At 55.3% G+C, this 17,362-nt stretch overlaps 3 protein-coding genes across 3 annotated transcripts; 1 reads left to right on the top strand and 2 right to left on the bottom strand.

The window, feature by feature from the left end:
* Nucleotides 1-1,080: 1,080 nt before the first annotated feature.
* On the bottom strand, nucleotides 1,081-3,179 carry SDF2L1 (stromal cell derived factor 2 like 1). The gene is made up of 3 exons (XM_019757681.3): nucleotides 2,916-3,179; nucleotides 2,398-2,594; nucleotides 1,081-1,477 (listed from the first exon to the last, which is right to left on the bottom strand). The coding sequence occupies exons 1-3, from the start codon at nucleotides 3,100-3,102 to the stop codon at nucleotides 1,196-1,198; spliced, it is 666 nt and encodes a 221-aa protein (XP_019613240.2). The 5' UTR covers nucleotides 3,103-3,179; the 3' UTR covers nucleotides 1,081-1,195.
* A 3,630-nt stretch (nucleotides 3,180-6,809) lies between these two features.
* On the bottom strand, nucleotides 6,810-12,285 carry CCDC116 (coiled-coil domain containing 116). Its single transcript, XM_019757688.3, has 4 exons — nucleotides 11,430-12,285; nucleotides 10,142-10,699; nucleotides 9,389-10,021; nucleotides 6,810-8,206 (listed from the first exon to the last, which is right to left on the bottom strand). The coding sequence occupies exons 1-4, from the start codon at nucleotides 11,499-11,501 to the stop codon at nucleotides 7,475-7,477; spliced, it is 1,995 nt and encodes a 664-aa protein (XP_019613247.3). The 5' UTR covers nucleotides 11,502-12,285; the 3' UTR covers nucleotides 6,810-7,474.
* A 2,024-nt stretch (nucleotides 12,286-14,309) lies between these two features.
* On the top strand, nucleotides 14,310-16,298 carry YDJC (YdjC chitooligosaccharide deacetylase homolog). Its single transcript, XM_019710163.3, has 5 exons — nucleotides 14,310-14,551; nucleotides 14,639-14,798; nucleotides 14,999-15,098; nucleotides 15,205-15,382; nucleotides 15,607-16,298. The coding sequence occupies exons 1-5, from the start codon at nucleotides 14,388-14,390 to the stop codon at nucleotides 15,974-15,976; spliced, it is 972 nt and encodes a 323-aa protein (XP_019565722.3). The 5' UTR covers nucleotides 14,310-14,387; the 3' UTR covers nucleotides 15,977-16,298.
* The last annotated feature ends 1,064 nt before the right edge of the window (nucleotides 16,299-17,362 follow it).

Raw genomic sequence — 17,362 nt, 5'->3', positions numbered from 1 at the left:
ACAATCCACTTGCACTCCAATCCTGTCTCATGTCAGGTGAGTGATGGGAGAGGAGTGTAGACTTGTAGACAATGCTCAAGAGGTATGGCAATGGAGGGGTCAGGAAAGGGTCTGTGAACAAAGCAGGAGCTCATGAGGGCGAGGATGGGGAGTAATGGGCCTACATAGGATCTGCCTCCCCTCAGGCCTCACAACTGGCTGCAGCTTTTCTCCCACGCCCATAAAGCCAATTGATTTCTCAAATGTAAGATGCTCTGCCCACACTCCTCCAAAGCCCCTTCCAACCAGATGCTACCCACAGTCTCTCTCTTAAACTCTTACACAGCACCCCCTGGGTGGAGTTAGCAAATCCAAGAAGCCTGTAATCTCTGCCATAACCTCTAGAGGTCACCCACACAGCAGCAGAGCTGTTACTTTTACTAAGGCTCTCCTATTTATTCTTCCTGCCTTTAAGTTGTAATGCTATGCCTGCCCAAATTGTGCCTCTTCTTCCAGGAAGTTTTCTCAGATCTCTGCAGGTAGCAGTTCTTTGCGTTTACCTTCCCTTGCGATATATTTTGATGTTTTGTTTTCCCTTTGGGACCTTAAAAGGTCAGAGTGGGGGCCTGAGATGCCACCTGCCTGGACAGGCTGGGGTGCATGGGGTGCCATTTGTGCCAAAAGTGAGGGAACATGTGATGCTAAGTTCCAGCAGATAGGCAGAGTCCCAACCTGGTGCTTGCTCAAAAACAAGTGTCAAGACTGCTACAACTGCTAGGGTTGGGGTGCCAGGAGAATGAAGCAGCCTCACCTCAAGGGATAAGAGGCCTGGGGCTCCCACTCATCCAGCTGAAGCCCCGGCCCCAGCCCTTAATAAAGTGTCCTGAAGCTCAGGGGTTAGGGAACAGAGATCCGTTGACATCAGACCATCTACAGGTGATAGGGCAGTATTGGAGTGCATGGAAAAGCATCAAAAAGGTTTGGACGGGTTCAGCTGTCAAAGCTGTGCAGGAGACATCGGTTTTGCACTGAGGTAGAGATAGTGAACTGAGCCAGGGAAGCTGGCACCTCCTGATCACCTCCAGGCTCACACAAAAACAATCATAGACCAATATTCTTTAATTAACAAAGGCACTTGAGAACCCCTACAAACCCAAAGTCTCCACCAAGAGTGGCCCTGCAGATGCCCCACCCTCCGTCCACTGATCCACGGCTCTCAGAGTTCATCATGACCTGCAGAGGGATCCACACTGGGCTTGATGAAGATGCCTTCCATGGCCTTCCACGTATTGTGTGCATTGGCGCTGGGCATGCCATGGACCTCAAGCTGCCCACGGATGGGGCTCCCATATTGCTCACCGGTGACTGACAGGAACACAGAAGTGCCCACGTGCTGGAAGCGCACAGCAGCCTCCCGCTCCCAGTGCTGCCCTGAGCAGCGCACCATCCACAGGTCAAGGTCGTCACCCTCGCCGTCTTCCCCAAAGGCACTCACCTCCTATGGGTGCAGAGGGTGGTGGGGACAATAGTCACCACAGAGGGCACACTGAATCCCCTGTGGTCACTTGCCTGGCAGCAGCACTGACACCTAGAGCACTGGGCCTCAGGTCCTTCCCTGTACCTCTCTGAACCTCAGCTTTCACAGCTGCAAAATGGGACACCACAACCCCCAAGCCCAGCGCCCAGTAGGGCCTCTCCAACACAGGCTCTTCAAACACATGCACACCCCATCCCATCTGCCTGGGTGGTGACCACTTGGCCCCACAGAGCCAAGGACTCTTTGCTCTTTCCATGTTCACTGTCATAACTCCTCTGACCTTCAACAAAGTCCAACCCCTGAGGACAGTCAAAGTCTCTAGCTCACACTTTTTCTTCTGACAACCCTCCAAAAGCACCCTCTGTTGTAACCTGCTCCCTCCCTAACCTCCCACCTTTCCTCCCCCACACCCCCTACCCAGTTTCAGTGAACTCCATGCACAAGGTCTTTCATGCACAATCTCTTCCCCAGGCTTGGAAAGATGCTCTTCTCCTCTTTATGGCCTAGAGGACTCCTACTCATCTTTCCAGACCCAGCCTGAGTTCCTCCTCCCCTGCGGGGTTTCCTGTGCCCTACCCCAAAGGTCATGCGGATGCCCCTCTTGGGTCCAACTCTCCCCCAAGGAGTGGAGCTATCCAGTAGGATAAAATCACTCTTTCTTATTCATCTCCCTGCTGGGCTGAGAGCTCAAGAAAGCTGGACCCTAGCCGAGTCGCCTCTGTGTCCCCAGAGGGGGCGCTCAGTAAACATTTATGAATTGAAATTCCTATTGCAGTGGAAGCTAAGGCTCAGAACAGGTGAGAGGAAGAGTCAAGGCTCGGTCGCCGGCTTATCACACACACACACACCAGAAGCCTCTCGGGCTGTGGCAGGGAGCTCACCTGGTTGTTAGACAGCGGCGACGGGAAGTGGTGTGTGTGCAGGTTCTTACCGGTGAGCACGTGCGTCAGCCTCACCGCCTGCCCGCAACGCACCGGGGACCCGCGCGGGCACCCGCCTTTAGAGTCGCCGCGGATCCGCCAGTAGCTATTGGCGTCGTCAGATGCCTCCACGCCGGTCACCGACTGCTGGCCGCTGCCTGAGGTGCGACACCCCACCCGGCGTCGCCGTCAATCCCGGAACTCGTTACCCTCGGCCGGGACACCCTCAACACTGGGACCCCAAAGGCTCACACCCCAGCCCCCAGACCTGGCCTCCTGCTGAACTCCAAGTCCTTCGGCCCGTAGCTCTCGGACTACCCTCCTTGCTGCCCATAGCCTGACGACCCCCTCGAACCGCCGATCTTTTTCCCCCTCGGTCCTCCAACAACTCCGGCCAGATAACCCCCAGATTCCTGGCCCGCCAGACCCTCACGATCGCCCCGTCCTCTTGCGATGCCCCAGTCCCGGGCCCCGCGCACCGGATCCGTATTTGATGTCGTGCGAGTGCAGCCGCACCCTGTGCTGCGTGTTGAATAGCTTCAGCACCGACCCGCAGGTCACGAGCCCAGCGCCACTTTTGGTGGCACCGCTGCCCGGCGCCAAGAGGCCCAGCAGTAGCCCCAGCAGTGCCGCTCCAGCAGCGGCGCCGCGGCCCGCGCTCCACATCGCCCCAGCCGGGCTCAGCCAGCTCGGGCCCTTGGGCCGCTTCCGTCTACGCCGCCGGCCAATCCGGCTCTGACCCAGCCCGCCTTAGCAGCCAGTTGCCGGCCTGCACTGCTCTTCACCTGCCCTACCATTGGGTCAGAGTAGAGAGGCCCCGCCCCCAGCTTTCGAGAGCAGCAGCTGGGAGGGGGGCAGGAGACACGAGGAGCGTTTTGATTGGTCCACGCTTCCAAGGACTCACCAATGAATACCAAAGGAAGGCTGATGCGGCGCCAAGCTGTAGGAGAGCCGCCCGGGAGCCGTGGTAAGGAAGGACACCCCACCCAGCGGCCGCTGAGCTCCTGTTCACCAAGCTCCTTCATCATAGATCCCCGAGCCCTCGATCATGGTCATCTGTCCCCTCCGACCCTAGATCCGCATCTGCACGGTTTTGAGGTTGCTCGACCGCTAGAGTTTGTGGTCACAAGGTCGACAGATCTCAGATACTGAACCACCTGGTCCTTCAGTTCCTGGACCCCGGGATTAACTAATCCCCTCGTCACTCGGTCATTGCCTCCTCTCTGACATTGGGTCATCTCAGTCCCTGGACCCTAGGGTTTCTAAATTCCCGTGGCCACTTACTGACTTCTTCCATGGCACTATGGCTATTGGGCAGCAGATGGCAGCAGGGAGCTGTGTTGTTGAGGATACTAGCTTGTTTTCAGAAGAAAGCCCCAAAGCTGTTTTAGGAAACTAAGAGCCCTGCCTGGGAGACCAAGTGACTGTATGAACCAAGACTGGGTGACTGCAGCTTCCAGTCTCACTGCCTTCTCAGAGGGCTGTCAGCTAAGTCTTCAAGGGTGGGAAACTTACACCACTGTTTATTTATTCATTCGTGGAACATTCTTATGTTGACTTCACTCCAAGCCCTATGCTGGGGCCAAGTGGGAACTGGCTCCGGGCTACATTACTCAATAGGCTGACTACCCATGCACTTGTGGCAGTAACAAAGCAGGGAGAAAAGTTCACATTTAATTAACTCATCCAGAATTTTACATTCAGAAAATCCTGAGTAGAGTCATTTTAATTACAGCAACATGTTATTTTGGGGTGTTCGTGTTTAATGTTGTTTTTACTTTTCATTATATAAGGTCACCTTGATCTTTCCAGCACTTAGAGTGTCTAAATTGCTAAAGATTTGCCTTGAATTTGGCAGACCCTACACTTGAGGGGCCTCCAATTCAGGTTCGATGGGTTAGTTATAATCTGGGAAGCAATGGACGTGTCCTGTTGGACATACTAACAAACATCTCAAACTTAATATATCTAAAGCAGAATTTCCGATCTCCCTCTCAAACTGCTCCTTTCCCAGTCACCAGCTGCTTAAGTCCAAAACTTGGGATTCATCTGATTCCTCTCTTTACTCCTCACATCTAATCTAAACGCCTTGATGGCTCTGACTCCAAAACAAATTGTGAGGCTTCTCTCCTGTGTCCCCCATAACCACCCTAATCGAAACCACCTCATCTCCCCTCCGGATAGCTACCACCACTTCCTAACAGATTTCCCTAACAGATTTCTGATACTTGGGCCTCTCCAAGACATTTTCTGCACAGGAAAGTGACTTATGCCTTACAAAGCATAAATCAGATCATGGCAGGCACCTGCTGAAAGTCACCAACAGCTTCCCACTGCACATAGGACCACAGGATGGTGAAGACAATGCAAGTAGTCTCCTTGATAGGCAAAGAAAGGATTCCTACACCCCAAAACTGGAGTAGGGGAAGCCAACGTGGCTCTTCCTCAATTCTCTCGGGGTCTCGTGGTTTCTCCTAGCTGTTCCTTTTTCCTGCCTCCCCTACAGAGCACTTTCCCCAGCTCATCCTATAGGCAGATGCTCAGGGCCAATTATGGCATCTCCAGGGCCCTTCACAATCCGGCCACAGTTTGTCTTCAGCTCGACTTGGTTCCAGGGACTGCTCAAGGTACAATCAGCTATGGGAGGGAAGGGTAGCTAGGTTCTGAATATGGCCAGTAACAATTCCTCCCATCCTGGTCAGCGCAAGCTGCTTTTCTCAGCAAGACAAGTCCACTTCTCCTCCCCTTGAATCGGGGCAGGCATTGCAATTCATTTGACCAAGAGAACACTGCTGAAGTGCTATTTTGGGACTTCTGTCTGGGCAAAGGCTGCAAGAGCAGCAGTGGTTCTTGCTTCCTCCCTCTTGGAAGCCAGCAGGTGCACCCTGCCCATGCTATAAGGAAGTGCAAATTAGACAAATGAATGGCCAGGGCCATGTGGAAAGAGACCCTGGAGAAGGAGAAGCCATGTGGAATGTTCTAGCCTCAACCCAGCCCCCAGCTGAAAGCAGCCACATGAGCCACTCTGCCTATACCTCTGCCAGTTGTCAAACCCCAACATCATGGCAAATGGTTTGAAGCCACTTAAGTATCAGAGTGGTTTCCCCCACAGCAACAGATGCCTGAAACAGGAGCTAAGATCAGATGTCTCTAGTACCATGTTCCAGAGGTTCCCAAAGGGGCTGCTCCCTCTCTAAGGACAGTTCCTAGACATGTGCCTTTGAGGCTGGGGTGGGGATATGTTCAATTCTCCTTTGAGGACTTGGCACTGGGACCTGGGAAGCTGGTGGGCATCACAGCAGCTGCTGTCTCAGAGCCTTTGGGCTCCCCTTGTTGGCTGCTTTCTGCCATTAGAATTTCTTGCCTCTCTAAAGAGGGGTGGAAGATGGCTGCTTCACACCATCCATGCTTGTCTTCAGCCATCAGTGCAAACTGAACCAGAATCTCTCAGTGCATCCCAGTTGCATGCTCCTGGGAAAGAACTTGGCTGGCCTGAGTTGGATTAGGATGCACCACTAGGGCCGAGCAACTGTGGCCAAATGTTATGGCAACAAGGTATGAAAACGGCTGTTGTCACCCTACACTGCAGTGGTGACGGCAGTGGATGTCCTTCAGTGAATGGGTCTTTATGAGCTGAGCATGTGCCTTAAAAGATTCTTGGGGTGGCCGGTTAGCTCAGTTGGTTAGAGCGCAGTGCTCTTAACAAGGTCACCGGTTCAATCCCCACATGGGCCATGAGAGCTGCACCCTCCATAACTAGATTGAAACAACTACTTGACTTGAAGCTAATGGGTCCTGGAAAAACACACTTAAAAAATAAATAAAAGTTAAAAAAGAAAAAGAAAAAAGATTATTGCCAAAAGAGCTCTGTAGAAAAATGCGTCCCCGTCCCTCACTCCCCCGCCACCTTAGGACCCTGGTCCCTCTGACTAGCAGCGGAGCAAGTTCTCCTTCCCGAATTGCAGGGTGTGGGTAGGGTGTGGAAGGTCCACCCTGCCTGGCTCCAGAGGAAGCTCTACAGTTTGCTGTGTCCTCACCTGTGTGGGCCACTGAGCATGGTCGGACTATAGGAGCAGGCCTGTCCTCTCTGCACCCGGGTGGGCTTCAGGGGGAGGCATGAGAAACCCCCCAGGCTCCCTGCAATGGCAGCCTGCACAATGAAGCAGTGTGGAGAATCTTCACATGTTCTCTCAGTCATAGGAAAGGGTGGTGGGGGAAGAGGTTGAGCTGATCCCTGGATGAAGATGCCTGAACAGAGGAGCAAACAGGCTGCCCGAGGAAGGCAGAAGGAAGGAGGGTGCTGAGCGGGTGGCACAGGAAGGCCAGAAGCCCCAGGAGAACACTGAAGAAGAGACCCACCATGCCCACAGACCCTTCTAGAGAGAGCTCAGGGCCACTGCAGAAGTAGTCACGTGGCCAGCCTGAGGCAGCCAATCCATAGCTTGGCCGACCAGCAGCCCCCATGTGACCTGGCATGGAACCTCCAGATTCAGGAGTTGAAGGTGAGAAATACAAATTAGGAAGACAGGTGGCCATGGGAGCAGCAGAAGAAGGTGGTTCTTCAGTCAGAACATGAGGGTGTGGCATGCCACAGAGAAGACGAAGCTGCCCTGGAAGAGGAGGAGCCCTCTGGAAGCAGGAGTCATGATGTACAAAGGCCATGACAGAGGGGGACCATGAGCCCTGAGAGGCTTGAAGATCCAGGAAGATGCAGACTGGAGTGGAGAAGAGCCACAAGCCAGGGACTTGTGTTCAACACAGCATCTGAGTTCACGGGGGTCAGAGCACTGCCAGCTGTCATGAAGGCCGGCTGTAGCCAGGCCTGGCCCGCTGGAGTTGGCACTCAAGGGCAGGAGCATGGAAGGGAGGCTGAAATTACCAGAAAAAAAAATTGCTTTATTTCTCCTGTTGGCTTCCCTGAGAGGCTGAGCAGAGCTCCTCATGGGCATCTAGCCCATTCTGACCTCTGCTCAGGGCAGGGGCTGGCTGGGTGGGCAGCATTACTATGGAGCAGCAGGAGGAAGAGGGAATCCAGTGCTCAATGTGGCTTAGGAGACCTCGTTGGGGGCCTCCAGGGCTGTGTGCTGAGTGGCACACAGCCACTGCCTCCCCTTGAGGCTTGGGGGGGCTCTGGGTTTCTCACCCCCAAAGAAGCTGTAGTCTCTTCGTCCTCATTCTCACTGCTCGGGCTCTCGCCCGTGTCCATTGCTTCCTCAGCTGTACTGTTTTCCTGAGGGGTGGACAGCTGGGGGCCCAGCGACTCAGTGTGGAGGCAGGGCTCTGCAGCCACCTCCTGATCCACGACAGTGGCTGGCTTGGGCATTGTGGAGGGGGACTCCGTGCTGTGCTGGGAGGTGCTGTGGTGGGTAGTGCCACTGTGGGAGGCAGTGTGCCTGGAGGCCTTGCAATGGGAGTCCTTCAGGGACATGGGCTGAGACACTGGCCGGGATTCCTTCCCGGCCCACTGGGCCTCCTGCAGCTTGTGCAGCAGGCAGCTCCAATCAACCTTCGAGGACAGGCGGATATGGGAGCCCTTCACCTTCTTGAAGCCCAGGAAGAGGTCCATTAGTGCCTCAGTGACAGGGAAGGAGATGAAGCCGAGCTGCTTGGTGAGGTTCTTCTCAAACTTATACTTACTGACAAGCAAGGAGACAGCCTGCTCCATGAAGTAGTTGACAAGCTCCTCATACCTGGGATTGAAGTGGGACACAGTGGACTCGGATGCGATGGAGGGCAGTGGCTTCTTCTTCGTGAACATGTGACCTGGGTTCTGTGCAGCAGCCGGGAAGGGAAAGGGAGACATGTCATGCCACTCCTGCTGCCCTGGGATGATGCACCTCACAGCCAGAGCACCCCCCATGTCACCCACATGGACATCACACCTTTCACACTTAAGGTACGGCCTCGACACATCTGCTCTGCTGTCTTGCTCAATAGCTGAGCAGAGGTCCTGCATGGCAGGTAACCCTCACTCTGACCACACCATCATCACGCCAACCATACCAGTCAGGCCCAAGGCAAGGCCAGTGACTACAGTGACAATGTCAGCCAAACTCGAGTTTGGACAACCTGAGCTCTAGCAAGCCCTCACCCGGGCCAGGGTTCAGAGGAGGGAAGCATGCCTGGGCCTTGATGGGTAAGAGGAGGGTGGGGGGCAGTGCTGGAGACCCACCAGGGTTAAGCCACCTACATCTTCTCCATACCCATCCTGGGTAACTCCCTGTCATCAGGGTATACACAGTGGAGCCCTGTCCTAGGCAGCAGAATCAGAAGATGCTAGACCTAGGATGCAGCGCCCCACTCTGGAATCAGGCTGCTGTCCACAAGGGACAGGACCCTTCCCACCTGGGAGGGTCTCCGAGATTCATGTGCAAATGTTAAAAAATACCCCAAATTAAAAATAGTCTTTATTCATCTTTGACAATGCCTGGCAGTAGCTAGGCCAGGGTTCCTGGTCCCTCAACAGCTTGTCCCCTGCTCAGACAGTTTCCACAGTGCAGCGCAAGAGGCCTGAGCTATGGGCACCTGCCAGTGACAGTGGCCACTAGGAATGGTGGCTGACGGAGCCGTTTCCCTGCAAACCTGCCCCTAAATCCCTCAGCCCTCGTCCCTTTGAGGAGCTCATCTTCGGATGCAGTGAAGTGAGAGATGGGGAGAAGCTTCTTACCAAGGAGGTGAGTGGTGAAAACACAGGGAGGTGGTGGGAGGAGAGAAGGCAGGGGGAGGCATGTGGAGCTGGGACCTGGGTGAGGCGAGTCTGGCTTAAGGGCACCTCCACCTTGATCCCAGGGGCAGGCAGTGTGAGGTGTAGTCTCCGCCAGGGCCGGGCCCTCTGGTTGGAGCTCAGGGTCCCAGAAGTGGACATGGGTGGTCTCTGTACTTTAGGGTCCTGGTCAGGTGCCTCCTGCCGGGAATGGGATGAGGGGATCTTGGGCTTTTCTGTAGGTATCACCTTAAGCCTGATTCTGGTGGCCTCTTTGTCACTAGACATGGAAGAACCCTCTTCCTTTGGCTTGTCCCATCCTCTGGACTTGGTGCTCTTTTTGTGAACCATCTTGAGGCTGGAGGCAGTGGTGGGGAGCGGGTAATCATAGCGCTCCTCCCCTTCATCAGTTGTGACCCCCTTGGAGTCAGGTGTGACTTCTGAGTTCGAATCAGAGTTCAAGTTCGGCTTTGTGGTGGGCTCCCATTCTGACGGAAAGAGAGGGCAGCCATTGTGGCGGCGGGCGCCACTAAGCTTGTCCACAGCCTGGCTGACCACTCTCTGTAGGGCAGGGAAGAGGTGGTGCTCAGCCAGGAAGTCCAGGGTCCGATGGGGCTCTCGGAGAGAACAGTAGCCAGGCAGGTCGAAGGACGTTGGCTGGCTCAGCAAGGACTTGATCTCCTGGTTGAACTCTCGCTTGAGGAACATCAGCTCCCGCTCTCCAGGCCCCAGCTCTGATGCTTCAGGGGTGCCCAAGCTTGAGCCCAGCAGGCCTGAGAACCCCAAAAGGGGATGCTCCGGGGTCCACTGGCTGCTGGATTGGCTGCCCATTGAGTCCCACAGCAGAGAGTCCCGCTGTGAGCAGAACTGCCCCAGGCTTTTCTGTAGAGAGAAGGGGAATCTCAGAGGCATCCAGGAGCAGCTAAGCCAGGCTTGGCCCTGGCCCTGTGTTCTGGGATGAGCGCCATCCTAACCACCCCAGGTGATGGCCCCAGATCTCACCCCTCTGTTCTCCAGCTGCAACAGTCGTTTGAGGCTCTTCTCCTGCAGGAGTTTGTCCTTCATGGGTGGCAGTGGGCCCAAACCGTGATAGCCCAGGTCGCTGTCCCGGCTATGGGAGCCGTGCCAGCCAGCTGTGAAGTTGCTATGGGAATCGGACATGGAGCTGGAACAGGATGGGTAGTTGTTGGGGTTCCCAGTGCAGAGGCTGGGCCGGACACGGTGTCGGTGCACGGTACTGAGGCTGGGCCTGGTACGAACCCGCCGCCCACCTGCTGGCACCTCCACTGGGTCCTGCACCTCCACCAGTGGCACCCCAGCCTCTGTCTTCATGGTGGCTATGCGCTCAGTTGCCTTATCCACCACCGTCTGTAGGCTGTCCAGCACCTGGCCCTTGACAAGGAAATCCAGGAATCTACCAAAGGGCCGAGGGTCCCTCGAGTTTCGGTGGTGCCCGTGGAGCGCTGAGCTGGGGCTGTTCTTTGATGGTGGGTGTGGCATGTGGCCCAGCTTGGAGGCTTGCCTCATTTCTGGGAATGCTGGCTTCTTAGGTGGCTGCACCTGAGCAGACAGACATGTCATAGTGGGCCAGAACGTCCCCACAGGAGGAGGGGTCCCTGGGGTCCTCCTAGGGTACAAGGAACTGGGTGGGTAGAGGGCAGTGGAAGGAACTCTGTTTTGGAGTCAGGCAGACCATAGCTCTGCCACCTTGAGGCTGTGTGATTCTGGGCACGATGGTCCCTCTTGAGGTCCAGTTTCCTCTTCTGCAAAGGGGATCTATTTAGCGCCCTGAAACTTAACTTCCCTGACACATACATTTCATGTACACAAGCCCAGGCCAGGGAGTCTAAAAGCCTGCTTCTGCCCTCTTACTGGGCATGAGTGGGTAATCACAAAATCTTTCTGAGTCCCACCTGGGCTCCTTCTGTCTGTAGAGCAGGCCAGCCCTGCTCCACTGCACAGACCACCTGTGGTCCTGAGCCCTGCACGCTCCATGGATGCTTCTGCAACTTGAGCCCCAGGCCCTGAGTAGACTCCATCCTCCCACTTGGGGGCCCAGTCCACCAAGCACCTCTCCAGCCACTGGAGGTCAGGTGGACACAGAGAATGAAAGTGAGGATGATTAGGGCCTAGCAGGGGGTCAGAAGAGTGGTCAAGGAGATAAGGACTCACTTCCAAGCCCAGAGAGAAAGTCAATAGGAAACGAGAAAGAGGGGGCTGTAATTCAAGGCGCTGGAACTAGTGAAGAACACGATGTGGGCCTCAGAGTTGGGTCCTGCCAGCCACTTACCCGAGCCAAGTACGTGGTGTGGCCGGCCTCGTCATCCGCCAAGTATCCGGAGTGGTGGCGGCAGCTGGTCATGCTGTGGGTGGCTCGGCCTGCTACCCACCTCCTCTCTCTTCAGTTCTGCAGTTCAGCAGTGGATTCCTCTCTGTGCCGGGCGGGGAGATGGCATAAGGGTCTCCCTAGGCCATGGGTTCAAGTCTCTGTCTGTCTGTTGGACACTGCGTCAGGGGCCCGGGGGTACCCCATGTCCCTCACGTGTGTGGCTCTTCCTCTGCTCAGAGTCTCTTGCATACCATCTGCGTCCAGAGTACTCAAGGGTGGGGTCCCCGAGACCGTCCGCATCCTGTCTCTGACCATCTCCGATCCTCTCTCCTCCCAGACCCGTGGTGTCCATCCCTGGCCCAGAGTCCACCCGCTCACCAGAGTCCAAGCCTCGCTGGAGCCAGATAGTACCATCAGCGGCCGCTGGAGGATGAGGACACTGTGTTCTGGGGTTGCCCGAAGTCCACCCGCTTGCTCATTTGCATGCCGCGTCCTGATTGGCTTGCAACAGGCCGCTCGTTCTCTAGCTCCCCCGACACAATGGTCGGGGGAGGGGCCCACATCGGCTCCTTCCCCATTTGGTCCAGCTCAGTCCCTTACACGTTCTCAGTGGGAGCCGGGGTTGGGGAATATTGCTGACCCGTGTCTCGGCCCCCACCTCCTCCAGGAGGAGCCCCCAGGCTGAGACTCTGATCCTCGCTCCACATCTGCCCTGAAGGGAGCCTAAGGGACAAAGCCAGTGCCGCCTCTAGTGACACAGGCACCTTCCTGGGCTCCTCTCTGGTCACTACGTTGTCCTGGGCCTCCTGCTCTCTGTCTTCTCCTTCCCAGTAGCCTCCCCTAGCCCAGTATGGACAACCCCAGGGTCTGTCTTGAGCCCTCTCTCCTCTGAAGTTTTCCTGAGTGCAGTGGAAAGAGTCCTTGCTCTAAGTTACAGACCTAGCTCCAATTCCTAGCTCTGCTGTTTTCTGCTTGTGTGACTCAATTTCTCTGATCCTCTGCTCCTCCTCTGTAAATGGAGTTGAGCGTTCTTCCACATGGGAGTATGGAGATTAAATCGACATCGTATAAGAGCCCTGTATATCTTTACTTCCTCTCCTTCCTTTCCCCTCTGCCTGGTACACTCCTCATGCAGCCCCCCTCTCACCTCTTTGGAGAAGACTTCACAGAAGCCTCGCCATCTCCAACAGAATGATCGCAAACCCCATCCCAGATTCTGCCACACTATGTTGTTACTTATCTACCGGATGGTGCTCCTTGCAGGTAGAAACTGAAGCGCTTGCCCCTAATCGCTAATATTTCTAGTACCACTAGTAGTATTAGAATAGGTGCTCAATAAATGGTAATTTGTTTCTTTCTTTCTTTTAAAGATTTTATTGGGAAAGGGGAACAGCACTTTATTGGGGAACAGTGTGTATTTCCAGGACTTTTTCCAAGTCAAGTTGTTGTCCTTTCAATCTTAGTTGTGGAGGGCGCAGCTCAGCCCCAGGTCCAGTTGCCGTTGTTAGTGGCAGGGGGCACTGCCCACCATCCCTGTGGGAGTCAAGAAGTCCAACCGGCAACCTTGTGGTTGACAGCCCACTGGCCCACGTGGGAATCAAACCAGCCACCTTCGGCGTTAGGAGCACGGAGCTCCAACTGCGTGAGTGACCGGGCCGGCCCAATGTCAATTTCCTCCTTCCAATTTTCTGACACACAGGGTCTCTGGACTTTCCAGGATCAGCTTCCCAGTGGAGAAAGACAGTTGAGGTCTGACCTCATGTATGAACAAAACAGTGATTTAATGATCACGTTTGAACACAATGGTCCCTATGTCAAGAGCTTGGTGAAGGGCTCTTTGAGGCCTCCCCTTCTTACAATGCCCCCACAGAAGTATTATTTGTTATTATTAAGCTTGGCTCTGTCCTCTCTGCCCCTGACCTAGGGAGCAGCCACGGCCTAGAGGACTGAAGCAGACCCAGATGCAGGCCCAGAGTTTCAGAGGCCAGTCCCAGTTTCATTACTCCTGGGAGGGGCCACTTTGGTCAAGACACTTGTTACCTGAACCTCAGTTTCTTCATCTATAAAACAGCTTGGTAAACAGGAATGACATTACCACCATCATAGGCTGGACAGACATACTGCACTTCCAATGGGAAAGTGAAGACAGCCACATCATAATGAAAACCCCGGCTATCAAACATGTGACTCTTTGTATAGTCATGGGTAGGGAAAGCTTCTCTGGACCACAGAGAAAGAAATGAGGTTATGAATATAAAAGTTAGCGTGGCACAGAGCTCACGAGATGGAAGCAGGGGCTAATGCTTTCTCAAATAAAGCCCTTAGTGTTACATGTTTTCTTTCATTTTCTTATTGTTTAGAGTTTTTACAAATCATAAAAAAGCCTCCTCTTAGAAAAATCAGCAAAAGACTAATGGGCAATTTGAAAAAGAAGAAATGTAAAGAACTAATAAAAACGTGAAAAAGTTCATAGTCACTATCAAAAAAATGAAACATTACAAGAACGAGATAACATTGATTTATTTCTCAAAACAACACAAAAAACTTTGGGGTGAGGGAGAAGAAGAATTGGGTGTGTCTATTTGCTTAGAGAAAATACTGGAAAAACACTACCCAATAAGTTAACAGTGGTGATCTCTGGAAAGGGTGAGAGATTTTATTTTCTGTATTTTTCATATTAAATATCATTTTTGCAGTCACTGAAAGGTTCGCGTTGCAGTAAATCAAGCCGTGGTCTGGTTACGGGCGGAGCACACTGTGTGGAGATACGGAGTCGTTGCAGGGCCATGGCCCGACCGCTAGGTGGCGAGAACAAAGGCGCTGTGCAGGCGCGTCGGGGCGGGGCCTCGGGCTGCATTTAGGGGCCGGGCTTGGACTGTCAGTCCACTCCCCTTGGTCCAGCAGCCGGCGGAGGCAGAAATGGCCTGGCCGCGCGTACAGCTGGTGGTCACCGCGGATGACTTTGGTTACTGCCCGCGGCGGAATGAGGGCATTGTAGAGGCCTTCCTGGCTGGGGCTGTCACCAGCGTGTCCCTGCTGGTCAACGGCGCGGCGGCGGAGAGCGCGGCGGAGCTGGCCCGCAGGTGAGGGGACCCCTTATAGGGTCAGGGCGGGCTAGGGGCGCCGCCGCCCCGTGGCCCCTAGTGCTCCTGATTGCGTTCCCCCCGCAGGCACCAAATCCCCACGGGCCTCCACGCCAACCTGTCCGAGGGCCGCCCGGTGGGTTCGGCCTGCCACGGTGCCTCATCGCTGCTCAGCCCTGAAGGCTTCTTCCTGGGCAAGATGGGATTCCGGGAGGCGGTGGCGGCCGGAGATGTGGCCTTGCCCCAGGTGCGGAAGTGCGGCTGCAGGGAGGATACCCCCTTACCAAGGCTCCGCCCCGAGGGTACCGTGACGCCATCAGGGGCCGGAGCAGGCGCTGGATGCTTCCCTGGTTCCAACACTGGAGCAATCACACGGAAGCACCGGGATGGGTCTTCCTCGGTAGCTGCTCCGGGATGTTCGAGGTGCCCATTGTCCTCTCCTTTCAGGTGCGGGAAGAGCTGGAGGCCCAGCTGGGCCGCTTCCGGGAGTTACTGGGCAGGAACCCCACTCACGTGGACGGGCACCAGCACGTGCATGTGCTCCCAGGTGCATGGGTTGGTGGTCCCAGGCAGGGGGGCAGTATGCCCAGGTGGGTTGGGAGATGCTCCCAGGTGAGGGGACGTGCACCTTACTGACTCCGCCCCGCCTGCAGGCGTGTGCCAGGTGTTCGCTGAGGTGCTGCAGGACCACGGGGTGCGCTTCACACGGCTGCCGCTAGAGCGCGGAGTGGGTGGCTGCGCTTGGCTGGAGGCCCCGGCGCGCGCTTTCGCCTGTTCCGTGGAGCGCGATGCCCGGGCGGCTGTGGGCCCCTTCTCCGGCCGTGGCCTAAGGTACCCCCCCACCCACCGCACAGTGCCCTTCCCTCTGCCCGGCCCGGGTCCCAGTGGGTGCAGCTGGGTATTTGCTTGGCCCGCTGAACCCTGTTTCTCAACCTCGAAGGGAGTCAGGTTTCGCCCAGCCGCACCTCTCTACCCCAGATCCGTCCAGTCTCCCGGCCTAGTCCTGCCCGTTGCTGTTCCGCCGATTCCTGCCTCTGATGCCTGGGTATTCACAGGTGGACCGATGCCTTCGTGGGCCTGAGTACCTGCGGCCGGCACATGTCTGCTCACCGCGTGTCAGGGGCACTGGCTCGGGCCCTGGAAGGTACACCCACTGGCCACTCCTTGACAGCTGAGCTGATGGCCCACCCAGGCTACCCCAGTGTGCCTCCGGCAGGCGGCTGTGGTGAGGGCCCTGACGCCTTTTCTTGCTCCTGGGAGCGGCTGCATGAACTGCGTGTCCTCACAGCTCCCACACTGCGGGCCCGGCTTGCCCAGGATGGCGTGGAGCTCTGTGCCCTCCATGACATAGACTCTAAGAGATCAGGGCAGGGGGTTCCTGGGGAAGCCACTCTGGTAACCTTCCTGGAACCCTCCCCACTGTGACCCTGACAGCCAAGAACGAATGCCTTAGTGCTCAAGAAGGGGGCAAGGGTTGAGTTTTGGCACAGTCCAGGACCAGGCCCTAGAATGGGTTCTGTGACTTCCCTGGGCAGAACAATGTCACCTCTATGTCCAGGTCCTCATGACTCAGAATGGCAACCAGAGCTTCAGCAAGCCCTCTTGGCTACAGGCAGGTCAGCCTGTGACATCTGGGCCTGGAGCCCGCCAAACATTTGGTGCCCTTCACATTTCCATGTAAGCATCTTCCTTGCTTGGGAGTAGTAGGGAGAGATCGCTGTATTAATAAAACAAGGTGTCTTGTAAACTTGGTGAATTATAAACTGTGTCCAGAAAAACCTTCACAGACACAAGAATGGACATAAAGCAACTCCTTTGGGGGCCCAAAGCAGGTCACTGTTCCAGAAAAGATACGTAAAACAAGTTCCACAGTCTAGTTTTGTTCATGCTTAGGTTTTCTTTGGGGGGGGGGGGTTGGGGGAGAAGAATGTCTCATCAGGGCTACTTTTGGCTCCGGAGGTATATTATAATCCCAATTTTTATTTAAAAAGAAGTCAGCTGTTTTAAGTAAGTAGCCCTTTGCCATCCTAGAGGACAGATCTGAGGAGGTCCTGCAAGCTCAGAGGAGTGAATTTAAACTTTTCCACGAGGGAAGTCTTCTGTGGAAATGGGATCCTGGATGCCCAAATGGACCTGGTGCTGTGGATGCCCTGTGTCTGGAGTCCATGTGGCTTGGATGAGGAGATGGAGAGAGCAGATGGGGAAGGGGGTAGGGAGTCCTCCGGAGCACATGAGTCCTGCCCTACACTGGAGGTTGGAAAGGCAGATGGTCCTTCTTGTCTCACGTAAGTGCCCATGCGCAGGCACTAATGTCCCCATTTTACAGATCTAGAAGTGGGAGGGACATAGCAGGGGTCTGAAGCTGCCTGTTCATGTATTTGCCATGTACTGGGTCAGGCATGGAATTGGGTGACAACAGAGCTCTCTCCTGGCCTATGCCGCCTTGAGGGATGTGTAGCTTTCTGAAGTTGGTAAAGTGGGGGGGTCCTCTCATTCCTCCCTGCCCCCACCCACCCACAACCCCACCCTTGACTGTGGCTTCAGTCCGCTCTTTTCTGGCTCTATCTTCTAACCTTCCCTTGACCTTGACTCTTCCAGGCACTGGCCCTTTCCTCCTTTCATGCATGTCTGTGAACTGGAATCATTGTTTGATCCCTCCTGTTGCCTCACCAACGCCTCCTCGCCTCAGTCCATTGGGGTCTGGCCACACTCCTGCAGGCTTCTGGCCGGTGCTGGTCGGGGTGGTCTTAAGGCAGCTTGTTGCCACAGGGGCACCTCCCTTTGAGGCAGGTTCTTAGGTTCTGACGAAGA

This window comes from Rhinolophus sinicus, chromosome 9 (assembly GCF_057876585.1).
Source record: "Rhinolophus sinicus isolate RSI-liver-muscle chromosome 9, RSI-T2T, whole genome shotgun sequence".
Taxonomy (NCBI): Eukaryota; Metazoa; Chordata; class Mammalia; order Chiroptera; family Rhinolophidae; genus Rhinolophus; species Rhinolophus sinicus.
The sequence above is the reverse complement of the archived record's forward strand: the minus strand, read 5'-3'. Positions and strand labels throughout refer to the sequence as shown.